At 43.3% G+C, this 16,138-nt stretch overlaps 1 protein-coding gene across 1 annotated transcript; it reads right to left on the bottom strand.

Annotated features, from left to right (window-relative positions):
• On the bottom strand, nucleotides 1-6,563 carry BAALC (BAALC binder of MAP3K1 and KLF4). Its single transcript, XM_042036424.1, has one exon. It carries the CDS (start codon nucleotides 6,411-6,413, stop codon nucleotides 6,240-6,242), a length of 174 nt encoding a protein of 57 aa, XP_041892358.1. The 5' UTR covers nucleotides 6,414-6,563; the 3' UTR covers nucleotides 1-6,239.
• Between the last annotated feature and the right edge of the window lie 9,575 nt (nucleotides 6,564-16,138).

Raw genomic sequence — 16,138 nt, 5'->3', positions numbered from 1 at the left:
AGCTGTTGCTCATGAGATGGACTCACATTGGAGAACTCCATGGAGAACTGTCTCCTGTGGGAGGGAACCCAGAGGAGGAATGCAGCAGGGGAATGACTCCTCTCCCTGAGCAGGAGAAGCCTCGGGTGATGAACTGACTCCATTCTCTGCCTCCTTGCACCACTGAGGGAGGAGATAGAGCTGGGAAGGAGGGAGGAGTGTGGAGAAGGTGTTTTTAAGGGCTTATTTTACTTCTCATTATCCTGCTCTGATTTTGTCAGTGTAGTAAATTCCCTTCATATTGCTAAGTTGAGCCTGTTTTGCCCATGACAGTATTTAATGAGTGATCTCTCTTCCAGTCCTTATCTCAACTGTTGATCCCTTTGTTAAATTTTCTCTCCTCTGTCCAGCTGTGGAGGGAAGTGAGTGAGCAGCTTTAGTAGGTGCCTGCCTTCTGGCCCGGGTCAACCCACAACCATGTGTCAAATGGGAAATGGAAATGTTGAGTGGTTTTAGGTCAGTGGATTGACAACCATCATTTATTAAGAGATTACTTATCTAATTCTGTAATTTTCCTCTGTTGCTACCTAAGGTTCTTTATAATTCCCTGATCCATTGACTGATACAGAAATAAAATTTTTTGATGGCAAAATTAACTCTATTTCCAATTCTAAGGGAGACATACTGCTGAGTGGTACATCAATGTTAATTGCCTTCCATCCTGCAACACTTCCCACCCCTCTCCTCCAGATATGCTGTGAAAAATTTGACTAGAAGTTCCTAAAGCATATAGCAACAGTTAATTCTTCTGAAGCAGCTTCTCACAGAAACCAACCCTGTACCCTGCTCCCTGCTACAAAACATCCCCATGCAAATACAATACATTACTACACCCAAGGTCTGGACTACGATAGAAAGGGAATTGCTGAATACATCTACAGTCCAGGAAGAACTGTGTTTATTCAGTTTTACTGCAATTCTGAACTGTAATAAGGCTATCTCCTGAAAATATCACATCAGAATCACTGTTCTAGTTGTTTATTGTGATGCAGAGCAACTTCCTCATTCAGCGTGGACACAAGCTTTTATACCTGCTACAAAGCCAGTGGATGTCAGTAGGCTTTGGATCAACCTTCTTGACTATAATTTTCATCTCTACATGTGTGTACTCTAAAAGCAGGGCAAATAAATCTGGTTTCAGTCCAGAAGTGAAAATTAGAGGTTCCTTTTTATGTCACTGTGAGTAGTGCATCACTAGCCTGAGACAGAATTTTCTGTACTTGATTTTATGTTTCTGATAGGAAAATATGGTTTCATATAAGATTTTGAAACAACCCATTAATAAAAGAACATAAGACCATAAGAGCACAAAGAGATCCTGATATATCCATGTAATGCACTGATCCCTCTTTTCCTCTTGAGCTAAAGCAGATGGTTTATTAAATATTTCTCTGCAGTCCAATTAACGAAAAACACTCTGCTGCACCGGGTTTTTCATTTACAACCTGATGGTTGCTTATTTATTTCTGTGAAGCTCTTAACTTCGCGTACACCTGGTAAACGAGGGAGCGGATGACGGCAGAGCGGTCCGAGCCTGCGGCAGTCCCTGTTGTCACGGCAACTGGGGCTCGCACAGCCCGGCCCTCGGCTGCGGCTGCTCGCAGCCCTCTGCCGCAAACGATGCAAAACTGACTGTCCAAAGCTTCTCCAAGAAAGGTTACCTCTGAAACGCTGCATTTTGCATACTGAGTCTTGACCAGAGCCTAGCTGCAAATAGGAGCCCTGTCCACAAAACTTCCCGGAGTTGTCCAGCGAAACAGTGGAGCAGCAGCATGAGCCAGGCATTTAGCCCCAGAGAGCAGAGCAAGAATCGTTCATAAACACACAAGTGTATTGGGGCAATTATGCAAGATAAACTGTTAGCCAGCCAGTGGCTAGACAACGATAAAATTTCTCCTGTATTCCTCTACTTTTCTCTATTTATTTTACAAAGGACTCAATTAGCTATTTTGCTAATGTCTTCACTAGGGGTTGAACTGATCCTAAATTGCAGGTTTCATTGCTGACAGACTACTTACTGCAGTTATGTCTGCTGATGCCATGTGCAAGTTTTCCTCCTGAGTACATCAGGCAAGTCTGTGTGGAATACAAATAATAATTTCTTTAATATGCTTCAGGAAAAAATTACTTCACTAAAAAAAAATTGTTAAGTTCAAAGAGTAAAAAGCCCTTTTTTTAGCTGATACTGTGAGTCACATAATGATAAAAAAAATCAACAAATATTCTACTAGTTGAGGAACCAAACAAGTCAGTCCTGAGGCAATCAGTGTTCAACTTTTCGGTTCTGACACAAGAGAATTATTTTTTACTTGGTTGCTACATCATTTAAAAATTAATTACTTTTATTTGCATTTCAGTAACAATCCCCATTAAAGACTGGGGTCTTACTGTGCTGGTTGGTGTGGGAAAACAGTAAGGAGAAAGTCTGTCCTAAGGCGCTTGCAGCCCCTGGGGTAAATTGATTGTAAAGTCTCTCTGACCACAAGGCAACCTGCCATATCCACTCTGAAGCACTTCAGGTATAACAAAGGAAAAATAATTGAATACAGCAGCTAACTTAGTCAGTGAAAATAGAAAGAACTAGAAATAAGGTGGCTTTGAACCTGCTTTAAAACAAACAAAATTCTGGTAGAGTTGATATTGAATGTGTTTATAGAGTACTTTTACAGTCCTGGTTCTGGGAGTAAATTGTACATCTTAAATTACTAGGCTATACATATACATATACATATACATTTCAGCAAGTCATCCCAATATAACATAACAGACTGTGCAAACGTGTTCCAAAATACTTGACAGATTTTGTGTGCTTTCTGTGAATTCAGCCTCTTCCCCATGGTTTGCTTGTAACCCATGGTGACTGCCCTGGGGACTCATCTGTACCTACAGATTATTACTTCCTCAGAAAGTCATTACTTTGCTAACACTTCGACTTAGCTGAATCAGACCCTCTAAAGAGAAAGCAATTTGTGCAAAGAGTTGCAAGGATCAAGGAATGGTTACCAGGCAGAAATGTAGTCTATTATTTTCCCCAGCTATAGCCTACGCAGTAGCTCAGTCCTGTGAAAAGTTCTTTGCTCACATAGCAATGGATGTTCTTCCAAGAAATAGCTTTATTGTAGGGGCTTACTGTGACTCTTTCCTTTTTTTCTCCCTCACAGAAGCCACTCACCCTATGAAAAGTACGTACACTTATCTTCCAGAAAATGTCTTTCAATCTCACCAGCTGCAGTGCTTCATGAAGTTCTTAATTACTTTTCTATTCCTCTTCATCCATATCAGGTTACCCTGTTCCTCATTGCCAAAGCCTCAGCAGTGTACTGCAACAAGTTACAATCACCTATATTTGTGGTTGTTTGTGACTTCTCGCCACCTAAGTCACTTCTCATGAACCTAAGACCATCTCTCATATTTTAGCTATGTTATAGCAACTAATACTGTCCTATATGTCTTCCTGTAAAAAATAGGGAGATTACAATACACTTTATAAAAATGGATGTAAAAAGTCAAGTAGGGAAATTAACAAATAGTCTAAGAAATCAATTGAAATTGAAAAAATAGAAAAGCAAATGAGAAAATGAAAAATCCCCAATACTTCCCTTTTAATTTAATAATATTTTAGCTTCCAAAATGCTTTGGTAAAGGTACAAACATTTGGTTACAGAAATACATATAATTCAAATGAGAGCAGGCACAGAAAGCTAAATGTACTAGCTGAAAAAAGAGAAGGATGTGATGATATTTGTGGTGGTATGAGATTACTAAGATTAATATATGGTAGTTACTAACCCTTTCCTCATTGATACACTCTCTGATCCTGTTGATTGATATATGACATTCTTTCATCCCTGAGTAATTTACCCCTCTTTGCATTTTGATGTTCAGTTCTGTTGTTTTTTCTACTTAACTGAGACATGTTGACAATCACAACCACCTCTTACTGCTTTTGTCGTTCCCCAAAATATTTCTTTCATTCTATCTCTACTTCTTTCTCTTCACAGAATTTCACCAATTTATTCAAAGTGAAAAATTACAAAGAACAACTTCATCCTCTTTCCCAATCCTCATTTGGCTGGTGCCCCCTTCCCTGGCTGCCTCCTTCCTTTCTGTGTCCCAGTTACAGAGTCTTCCTACCTTGACTTACGTCAATGTCATCTCCCCCTTCCCCATCTCTCCCATCCTGCTCTTGTCCCCTCCCTCACTCTTCTTTTTTGTCTATCACTCTTGGGCAGTTTTCAATTCTCACAATAAAGCCATGTTTTCCTCTTCATGTCTTAAACCCATACTTGACCTCATTTGCCCCTCCAATTGCTCCTTCCTCTCCCTTTCATCTGTAAGTTTACTTAGAGTGCTGTTTCCAGTCCCTGGAGTACCTCTCCTTATCCCTATTTCTTCCCTACCTCAAATCTTACCCTACAACATCTCTCCGTGAAGTACTTCATGACTTTTGAGGCACTAATTGGGAGAAGTGTGTGTTCCTCAGGTTCCTTAAACTGCTGCCACCGCAGGTCTGTTGACGAGTGAATCTTGCCCTAACTAAAGTCCTACTCATCCTTTTTGCTCCTGCTCTGTCCTTTCCTCATCGCTTTCCATCTAATCTCTTCTGCAGGGTTTTCTTGTAAAGCTTTTCATGCCCTAATCAGTCTCTACTGGTCTTGAGTGTTGTTCTCCTCTCCTTATCTCTGGTATTCTCATCTCTAAACACAAATTCAATTATCACATGTTTCCAGGAGGAATACTTACTGATCTATCTCTTTATTACCTCCTATTCAGTGTCAGATCTTGGACTGTCTGGCTTCTGTTTATGATGTTTAGGCACCAACACAAAAAACATGGCTAACATAATGCTAAGTGGGGGTAAAAAGATAACACTCTGTTTAGCTTTCACTGCTGGAGATAACATTGCTACCTGTCATTTGAACTTACTGGTCAGCATCATCTTGAACCTCTTTAAATTCCTTATCTAATCCTCTTTAATATGATATCTCATAGACTCACCCATTCGCCTTCAAATGATCATAATTTCCCATGTGACTTTCAGAATATTTCTTTAGCCTTCAGGAGTACAATATGGACCCTTTGTGACTTCTCCCTCCCTGTCGTATTTCAGTCAGCAGAGAGTCATGATCTCCCTATTCCGGCTGGCCTGTGATGCCCACCTTTGTGAATTTTCACTCCTGCACTTCCATAATTTCTTCCTGGTGCTTTGTTACTTTCTACAAACGTCTGTAAAGCTACTTCTTTTCATCTGAAGCTGCCTATAGGCATTTACTGCTTTATATGGAAATTTTAATCTATTTTGGGTAGCAACAATATCTAGCACAATGAATTTCTGGACCTAGGCTGAGATTTCTAGATACTGCTGCAATACATAATAATTCTTAAAACATTTTAAACTGCACATCAGAACAAAGCTCCTCAATCCCTCTCCCATATCTGTTGCTTCTGTAACACCTCAGGTACACAACTAAGGATGTAGCATACTGACAAGAACTGGGAAATTCAAACTTGAAGGTCTGCTCTTGTACAGCCCACCCTCTGGTCAGCTTTCTGTGTATCAGAAGGCATCAGAGGTAGTGTGGAAGAAAGCTGCGTCTTCCCTAATCTCAACCTATTTCCTAATTTACTTGTCTTGCAAAAGAAAAAGCCATGTACAGGAAGAACCTCGAGGACCAAGGTCTCTTCCCTTCTGGTAACATTGTTCCACAGTTGACGACGTCTATGTGCTCGCGCTCATAGCCGAGCACCGCCGTGAGCGGGTCTATAGAGCCCGAACCAGCTCTGGCAGCCCAGAGCCCGGAGCGCGGCGGGGCCGCTCCCCGCGGGGCCGCTCTCGGCGCTGGCCGGTCTCGGCCCTGCTCGGTCCCGAGGGCCCGCTCTCGGAGGGGCTGGCCGGCCAGGGCAGACGCTCGGAACGCTCCGAGCCTCCGCGGCTTCAGCGCAGAGTTGGGCGCCTGCATCTCTTGGGGGGGCCGAAGTGGCGGAATACGTTCTCCTCACAGCAGGAGGCGGATCGGCGCACAACCCCTTCATGCACGCACACCGTGCGTGTGCAGGTGTCTATGCAGCGTGTGCAGTTGCACATGCGGCGTGTGTCGGTGCACGTACAGCGTGTGTAGGTGCACGTACAGCGTGTGTAGGTGCACATACAGTGCGTGTCGCAGCCGTTCCCCTCCCCGCCGTGCCCGCTCGCGTCTCCTTCACTCACCGGGGCGCGGGCCGCCTTGCTCCCGGCCGGGGCCCTCGGCGCTGCCTCCCTCCTGCGGCGGGCTCTCGGAGTCCGTGTTGGTCAGCCAAGTGGACTCGGTCTCCCGCGTCCAGCTCTCGTAGTAGCGGGGCTCGATAGCGTCGGCCCGGCTGCCCCCGCAGCCCATGGCGACGCCCGGCTCACAGCTGCCGCCGCCGCCGCCCGGCCACCATCGCCCGCCGGGCACGGCCGCCCCGCCGGCCCCGCTCACGCCCTCAGCCCCATCCCTACTCGTCCAGCTCTCCCCGGCTCTGCTCGCCCTTCTACCCCTTCTCCCCGGCTTTATTATCTCCGCTGTCCCCCCCACTCCTGCCTGTCCCCTCCCCTTCTCCTCCCGCAGCCCTCTTCCCTCCCTTCCCGCTTCTCTCCGCTCTCCCATCCCACCGCCTCCCGGCTCGTCCCCGATCTTTCCCCATCCGGCGGTGTCTCCCAGAAGCGGGGACTGCTGCCTCCGCCGCGGCGCTGGCTCTGCCCTGCCGAACCCCTCTGGCTGCCCGCGGCCGGGCAGAGACACGCCCCGGGCGGGCAGGAGCTCTCTCCTCCCGGGTTAGGATCTGGACGGACAGCATTTACACGTACGTGCCAGCGTGCCACAGCTAGCACGGCACAGCAGTCCCCCCGGCCTGGTCTTGCACCCACCTCGTGTGCCCTGACGGGGTCTTGCGCTCCGCTTCGCTAAGCCATCTGTCCCTTCCCTATTTTAGCCGGGAGAGCCTTGCTGTCACCTTCGGCATTGGAGTTTGCTGCTGTATAATTGGGAACTGAAGGCGCAGTACCGAGTGCTCAACTCCAGAGATACTTCCACTCTTTCCTCTTGAATATCTACTTTGGGAAACAACCAAGAACATGAGACTCCTGCAAAACAGACTATAATTTAAGATTATACTTGGGTAATCTAAGTGACAGAGATTCTGCACTGAGTCGTATTGATGGTGGTTGCAGTTTGTATTGCAATAGCTACTTCACAAGGTCCCTGCAGGGTTGGAGCCAGCCCCATGAACACTAGGCACTGTGGGATCATATCATGAAGTGGAGACTTTATCCCAGGTAAATGTTTCTCTCCTGAAATAATTTTGCAGTAGAGCAGCAGGAATGACTCCTTCCCCTGTGAGAACTTACAGGGCAACACAGAAGTCATATTCTGCACTTCATGCCATTACACAGTATGGCTGTTGGCTAAAAATGATACATCCATTGAAATCCAAAATCAAGCTGTCCAGTGTTATGGGAGCTGCAAGTAGGAACACAAAGTCTCTAGAGTAAAAACTCTTGTCCCTAAAGGCTGGCTTAAGACCTTTACGAGGATCCCATAGGCCTTACCTTTGCATCCCAGGTGGTAGGTCCCGTGTTCTTGTTTTGAAGGGATTCAGATAAGAGACTGCTGTCCGAGCTGCCAAATCACCCATTGTGCTTCCCGAAACAGAGGACCACTGAGGAGTTTCTAAACACCTTCCCAGCCAAATAGTGACTCCCAGCAATCCTACTTTCTGACTGAGATCTGCTGAGATCTGTCGACAGCTCTTGTCCCCGTACTTGTGCTACCAAGGTCCCAGGGCGAGTGGGGCAGTGATCTGAGCTACTTTTTCTACTACTGTGGCAATGTTTTGGCAGATTAAAAATATTTTACTTTTATAAAAAGAGAGTTTCAAAAGAGATTATATTTCAATCAGACTGCTCCCCAGCAAATAGTCCCCAGGGCAATGGGATATAATGGTGTCTGAAGCCAACAAAGAAGCCTAACACACATCCCTCTTCCCAGGAGTTTTGTGTGCCCTGGATGGGCATAGGGCATGGCCCAGGAAAAACTGCCAGACATCCCTGAGTCTTCAAATGAAAACATGAACAACACAGTCAGTGTCTCACATTGTAATTGTGCAAAACAACTTGCTAGACCAAGAGCTCTAAACAAAGCACACACTGGAGCAGAACCTTGGGGGAGCCTTTTTATTTTGTTTCATTTTCACGTAAAAGTTTGAGGGGCTCTGGCAGGCTGCTGTTTGCTGGCATGTGTGCTTTCACATCACTTTGATTTCAGTCCTAGCTGTACTTGCAGGAACTTTGTCTTCCGACACTTATTTTTCCTAGCACAGTTTTCAAACCTTTAAAAAAACAATGGTAAGAGAGCAAAAAAAGGCTTCTCTTTGTTTCCTGTTATTGCTACCACCACTAGACAGGAATTAGACCATAAAGCGGGCTCTTAAATCATTTTACTGAACCATGTTCATTTTCCTTGAGCCCTACAGAGGTTCCTGCTTTGCACTAGTATTTCACATCACCTTTCAAATTTCCGCTTTTGGTGGAACATTGAAAAAATTACTGCAGAAAAATAATAATGTAACTATTATTGTTTTCATATTTAGGCTTCTGGTGTCATTTTGATTTTGAATTTAAAAACATACTTTCAAATAAGATTTTTTTGTATGACTAAAATGAAAAGTTTGTTAGCTCTATCAAGTAAATGATTTAGTTTTATTTTCATCAGCTCCTACTGGAACTGAGAACTACTTTTTGAAACTGGAATTTTTTTCCACAGCTAAGGGAAGTTTTATTCTTTGGTGTGTTTAAAATAAATTTAAGAGACTAGGAGAAAAAAAAAGGTTTGCATTGTTTTGTTAAAAGAGCTAAATGCAATTGTGGGTACCCTTTTATCATAATTCATTCTGAATTACTGAAAATTACTCCTCCCTGCTGAGTGTGCAGTGCACAATGCACAATGTTGATGGATCTGCACCATTCTGATTCCCTCCTGAGCTAAGGAGCAAACTGAGGCACAGAGGCACACAGCCACTGTGTAGAGGGCATGTGCTATAGCTATAAAGTACCACAGCCTATGGCAGGGAAATGCATGTTGGCTGGCATGAAACTGGTGATTGCATCTTTAATACAGCAAGATAACAGTACAAGGATATGAATTTGATAACACTAGTTTTGCACTGAGAATCACATTGGGAGAGAAAGTGGACAGAAAAGGAAATCTGCCTCCAGAAACAGAAAATACCCAGGATCAGATGAATCTTTGGCCTGACTCCATCTCTTCCAGTAGTGTAATCAGATGGGAACTAAGCCTGTGAAGCTGGGTGGAGAGCAATTGATGTATGGCAGGAAGAGGTTGATGGCAATATGCAAGTGAAGAATTAAAATCTGCAGAACTCTTGAGGGGGAACACTTAACAATTTGTTTTTCTTCCTTTACTTCAGCACCTGAGGTGGTGTAGCCTAGCAGGAGAGGGATTAAAAATGCAATTTTTTGGATCAAATTTAATATGTCATGCTGCTACCCTCACTCCAGGAGATGATCAAGGCATTAAAATCTGACCTCTCTCCATTAATTGCTAAAAAAGGGTGGTGTCCCACAGATCCTATTAGTGGAGCTTAGGCTGTGTTTTAGCTGCTCTGGTTTTGTGCTGGCTGGTGCACACTGCAGTGATGCTTTTCCTCCTCATGCTGTCAGTGATGTCTGCTCTGTGTATGCTGGTTTCAAAATATGCTACTTCAAATAACAAGAGTAGGAAGTAAAACAGCAGGATGGGCAGGGGATGAACAAGGGAAGGGGATCTCGGGGAATTTACATTTACATTTACCTCTAAAATAGGTTTAAAATAATGAAAAGACACTCTTCCTCAGAAAATCCATACGTAATTGTTGTAGCACTCATTATTAATTTTCTCCTTGGTTATGCTGGGTCAAATGAATTCTTTTGTATCCCTATGACCATTTCAGTGTTAGGTGCAGAAGAAGCAATAGGAGGTTTAGAAGATGTCCTGCCTCTCTTCAGTTTTTTGTGTGGCATCTCTGCTTGTTTTATTAGATGGTGTTAAATCTGGTTTGTCCTGGGTTGCAGTGTATTCTATTACCATCCTCATGAGCTGTTGAAATCAGGTGGGGCAGTGTTTCCTTGCCTCCTCCCCCCAGACTATCTTTCTGTTAATGGCCCATCATTGTCCTGCCACCTGACTCAGAGATAACTCCCTCTGGACTATCTCCTGTTAATGAGCCTAATCAACACTTGGCCTCAGGACTCATTACCCCATTGTGAGATGCTCCACCCAGAGGGAGGAACCAAGCATCCCATCGTGGATATAATCCGAGACTGAAGACCAGAGACAAGCCTTTTCACTGGATTTCCAGAGGACAGGAGCTACACAGCCACCACTGGACCTTCTGAGGAAGAGCAGACCCTTTTTCTACAGGATCACTGCTTCAGAGGACTGCAGCCACCATTCTACCAGACTGCTACCACCACCCTGCCTAACAGGGACTCAGGTTGTATCTTGACTCTGTCAGTTTGAAACAGTGTTTTCTTTTAGTTTTTTTTTCCTTTTCTTTAATTTCTATTAAATTGTTATTCTGACTTTGTGCCTCCCACTGGTTTGTTTTCAAAGTAGTACATGGTTTCAGGTTCCAGCTTTTCTTGCAAACCTGTTCTCTTCACCCCGGAAAGTAGACAGGAGATCAGTTTACTGACCTACCCAGGATCCCTGTGGTTCAAGGATGTTATTAGAGGGGAAAGAAGAACTTGTATTAAAAACTTTTTCTTTCTAGCAATGTATTTCGTGTATCTGAGGAGAAATAGAATTATTCAGCTGTGTTATACCCGTTCGACATCATCACTCCAAGATTACAATATGCCTGGAAGCAAGATTGCCTCTGAAGCTTTCACACTGTTTATATGACTAATTGATCGAGCATTCCTCTTTACTGTTATGAACACTTGAAAAATATAACTTGCTTGCCTTGATTTCTCAAATGATTCTCTTAAACAGTTTTAGAATTTATACCATATCATTTTTGCATTGTTCTGCATTAATTATGCATTTCTTTCAACAAGGAAATGGTAGCATTCATTTATCTGATACGGCCATTCAAACCAAAAAAGTTTTCAGTTTAGTATTCACAGCTTCCTGGATATGTGTGGGTGATACTCAATATTAGCTACATCTGAAGGTTTGGTAAGATGTCTCCAAACAGCTCATAAATATAGAGAAGTAAATTAACTCACTCTTCCACTGCATCTTTTTCATGTTTGAAAATTACTCTAAAACAGATCCTCAAATTACAATATCCACAGAGTCACAGAGCAAGGCCTTGAATTCCCCCATCTGAATCTTCCAATTTAGTTTGAAAAGAATAATTTACCAGATTCTTAATTGTGAATAACTGGAGCCTGGCAGCACAGAAGTTTCCTGTGATGGAGTACTCTCAAGGAAATTTTGTGGTCATTTCTTTTCAGCTCACTCAGCCTTTGAACCACAGCTGGACTTTAGTGCTGACCTGAATTTCTCAGGGTCCACTCTCCTTCCCTTGTGAATAGCGAATGTTTCCCAGTGAACAAACTGCAAGCTTTGCATAAGTGGGAAGTTTGGGATCAGTATAATCATATTCACTTTCCCAGCAAGTAGTGAAAAACCAATACATAGCAGGTATCCAAGTGTCCTCACTGCGTGGCATCTTACTGATACCTTATGACTGAAAACTGGGGCAGGTGTGCATGTTTGTACTGCGTCCATCGTGCTTTTTCTGTGTGCTGTGTGAACAGAAATCTTCAAAATCAGTATGTGGAAAGACAAAACCCGGGGTTTGCCTCCGTCTAACTTCTGAACACATTGGAAGTTCAAACATTCCAAAGGTGCATGAGGATACTTGCTTCATTTGTGAATTGAGCAGCAGAGCCCTTTGCTACTCTTGGAATGCAGTTACCCCATCTGCAGTCAAGTTTGGAAAGTAGATTGCAACCACTCCACAGGAGCGGAGACTGGGTGATAGTGGATACCAGGTTTTCAGGAAAGTGGGATGCTCCAGGGATAGCATGCTAGCTAATGGCTAAGTGTACTTGTCCTCATGGAAAATATTTCCTACTTTCCTGTGAGTTCAAATAGTTCAAAGGGATCAAAACAAGAGGAGGTATGAAAAAGGTAGTAATAAAGAAGCTTTGGCTGTATTACTTTGTCACATTGAGAGCTGCTGGTTGTTCTAAACAGCCATTCCCTTCACAAGACCACTGAGAGGGTGCAGTAACTACTACAAAGTACTGCTAGGCTGTGACAGCCCAGCTGAGATCTCCTTCTTGAAGAAGATAGAAGGTTTTACTCTAGTCCCTTTGGGTATCCTGGACTTCTCCAAATAAACTGGCAGCTAGTGAAATAAAATTATTTTCTGGGAAAAAAGTTGTCATCTGTGCACCAGGCCTCATTTGAGAGCGGCTGAATATCTATTGATTAAGGAGCCTGAATGAAGAATATCAAGTGTAATATCCAGCAAGGATACTAAGTGTAAGTAAGAAAGGATAATGCAGAAAGAAGCTCAAAATACCTGGGTGGTACTCCCCGGCAGAAGGAGCCACTGAGTTTGTCCCTACAAGGGTGCAAATCAATTGCTGCTGCCTTGCAGGAGCCGACATTGGCACCAAGCGTAATGTCCCTGGAAAACCCACACTGCAAGCAGAGCAGTAGCGCAGAGCAGTGATGGATTTATTCTCATTTACCCAAGTCTCTGCAGAGCTCCTCCACATAAAATCTGTTTACCTTGTACTCTGTTCCAAGACTACACTTTGTTCCTAATTAAGAAGGTAAATCATAAAACCTAGTTATGAAACCAGTATTTTATGTAACTAAGTATCATACTGGGTAAACATTTATCACTTCAGTTGTTCCTGGCAGAATGAGTCTAAAATTTTATGGCCCTAATACCTAAGTCTTAATTAAAATATCTTTGACTTTTTCCTTTGGATGCATTCTTCTCTCTGTGGGTTGTTACAATATTAAGCAGGTACTGCCACATTTTAATTGTTTATAAGTAATTTATTTGTTTTGTTATAGAGTAGATGCTCTATCAGCTGAAAACAACAGTGCAGGAAAATCTAAATGCAATTAAAAAGGGAGTAGTCAGACACTCCATTAGTTGTGTACTACATTAGGAAAGCTCTGTAACTTGAGGAATTTCTAATTCTACCTATACGGGGTCTGGTCAGTCAACTACAGACCTGATAAATACAATATTTTGCTGTCTTCTTCTCCTAGGCTTTTTTTTTCTGTTCCCTACTGTGCCAAGAGGATGGGAAAAAGGAGATGAAAACTGGCAGGACTTAATTACATTTGTGTTATCAGTGTGTAAGAGCCCAATTAAGAGCAATCATGCTGAATTTTAAAGCATGTTTTGTCATCTAAAAAATAAAATGTTCAAAAAAAAGGAGGAAAAAAAAAATCTCCATTCAATAAGTACTTGTGAATATTTCTAAGCTTCAGCACAACCTTTTGTACATCTTCCTTTGAGCTCCAGTGCTTCTGCTGAGCTTATTTGAAAGTGACATTGAAACTCTACCTCAGTACAATTATTCTGAATTCAGCCTCATTCATTATAAATGTTAATTCTGAAAGATCCTGTCCTCCTGTTCATGTCTGTCCTCTTTTATTCTGTCTAAACACCGTGGAGCCTAGAGCAGCATCTTCCTACGATTCCTCCAAAGTTTTGACTCTTGGGTTGGATGTGGTCAGTCCAGGGGAAACCAGAATAGCTGTACACCACCTGTGCCTACTCCCCATGCCTTTTTGCACTGAGATGTGAAATGCAACTGTAAATATTTTGAGGTTTCACCCCTTTTGGGTTGGTACTCAGCATATGATTCACTGGCTGCTGCGCAGAGCCTGTGTTTGCTGTTGCAGAAAGCAGATGATACCATTACTATGTAAAATCACTTCCACCCACCCTCGTGACTCACCAGCACATCACCAAACAGGATTTACATCAGTTTCAAAATATATCTCCATTACCATTCCCATCTCAGCAGCTTACTTATTTCTCCCTTCCACTCTTTCTCTGAATGACGACAACATGGCTGTGTTTTCCTCTCAGAAGCAAAGCGGGGCCAGAGGCGGCTCCCGGCTGCTTGAGCTCAGTTTGCCAGAAGCCTTTCACTTAGAGACGGAGCACAAATGCCATGTTGCAAGGGCTGCATCGTCCCTCTCCATCAAATGACCAAGCCCTTTTCCTATGATGGACGTTTCCCTCTTCAGCTGAGATTTTTCTTGCCTCTCTTAAGATCAGTTCCATTATTTTGTATCTTAAAGAGTTGATTCATCTGCAAATTAACGTAAGGTAGCACTGATTTCAGCTTGCTGTGATGTGACAGTCTGTAAATGATGTCTGTAAATGGTGATGACTCAAGGGCTGCTTGACTTATAGATTCACTTGCTTCAGTTTAAAATTGTTGCACTTTTTAACACCATAGTCAAACCAATTGCAGTGGGAAGTCCGTTGACTGGGGAAAGGAAAACGAAGATAATCTTTTAGAAAAGTTAGTTATTCTCCTGTGGTAACACACTACCTCAGTCTTGTGGAAGCACCTGGTGATGGTAGTAAATAACTAAATACATTCTTATTTATTTGAGGAATTCTATTAAATTACGAATTTCATGGTTCTCCGCTCTGGCATACTTCGTGTCTAAATGTGAGTAGATAACATTTAAGCATCTTTGAATATCTGGGCTTAAATTAAATTGAGATTGGATGGATTTGCAAATCTGAACATGTCTGGGAATTTGGAAATTTAGCTCTCTGCCTCATTTACAAAACTGCAAAAAGGGAATAGTCCAGTCTTTGTGTTGCTGGCAAAATAAATACATACACTGTATGGGATACCATGCCAGTACACCAACTAGGACATATGTATAAAAGCTAGGATATGTATAAAAGCAAAGAGATCTCTCAGGAAGATCTATCCTGAGAATTATCCCAGCTGCTTTTGAGGAGGCATGGGCTCATTCAGACAGAGAACATTCTCTGAATCTTTTATTCACCCAGCTGCTCTTTTCAAAGGAGCTGTGCTGTGGACCAAAACACTGCTGGAGGGTTTGGTCTCTTTGTCCATTAAGTCTATCCATGATATCCTTTCAGTGCCCAGGTGTTCGTTCAGCTTCACTCTGCCCCTGCTGTGTGCTGTGGGTGTATTGTGCTACACCTGTGCAAGCAGAGCAGCCTGAGTCCGCTGGCCCCAGAGGAGAGACCAGCAGCTGGGGGGGCACCAAGTGTTTGCTCTTTGCACATCTGTTGGTTGAGACAAAGCCATGAGCCTGAACCTGCTGTGTCCGACCACAGCTGGATCACTGCTACAATGCCAGTGCACTCAATGCTTGGCTGGTACACACTTGGCAGCACCTTTGTTTCCTGTTCTGTGTGCAATTCACCACAGGGATAGGGAAAAACCCCACAAATTTAATAGCTTCAGGAGAAGTTAAAAAGCAACAGCAAAAAAAAAAAAAAAAAAAAAAAGAAAGCAGCTTTGCAAAACAGTGATTTGCAGAGAGCTCCAGGTAAGAACTGCAGCTTGAGGAGGTTGGAGACATCACAATGTGGAAATGAAGCCCTTGGGATTCAGTTAGAGATGAACACATGTAACCCTATCTATGGCTCACTACAGTCCATGGGGATCTAAGGAACAGAGCAGTTCAGCTGCTCAGGCAGAGGGTATTAAGTCAGGTAGATAAGCAAAGCACTTGGTGATCCAGGTAGGATCCAGATAGATATGGTCTTCTCATTGCCCCATGTTTTACCTATCACCCTACATTTGGACTTGATGATCTTAAAGGTGTTTTCCAAACTAAACCATTCCATGATTCTACCAGCAGATCTCAGCTGCCTTATGGTGTGTGAAATGGCACTGGACACCCCTGTTCACACAGCACTAACAAACTGCTCCTCAGGTTGTCTATGGTGAGAGCTGAGACAGCCAGCTTACATGCAGACAACACCATTTTTGCTGTCTAGAGCTGAATTTCACATTTCGATTAAGCTGCCTTCTGTTTGCTAACTCTGCTCCTTCCATTCTTTTGCAGGAAATGCTCACATCCTGATTCCTTTG

This window comes from Corvus kubaryi, unplaced genomic scaffold (genome assembly GCF_017639235.1).
Source record: "Corvus kubaryi isolate FWS band 111438036 unplaced genomic scaffold, C.kubaryi_AGA036_p1.0 37385, whole genome shotgun sequence".
Classification (NCBI taxonomy): domain Eukaryota; kingdom Metazoa; phylum Chordata; class Aves; order Passeriformes; family Corvidae; genus Corvus; species Corvus kubaryi.
This window is presented reverse-complemented; position numbering and strand designations above follow the sequence as displayed.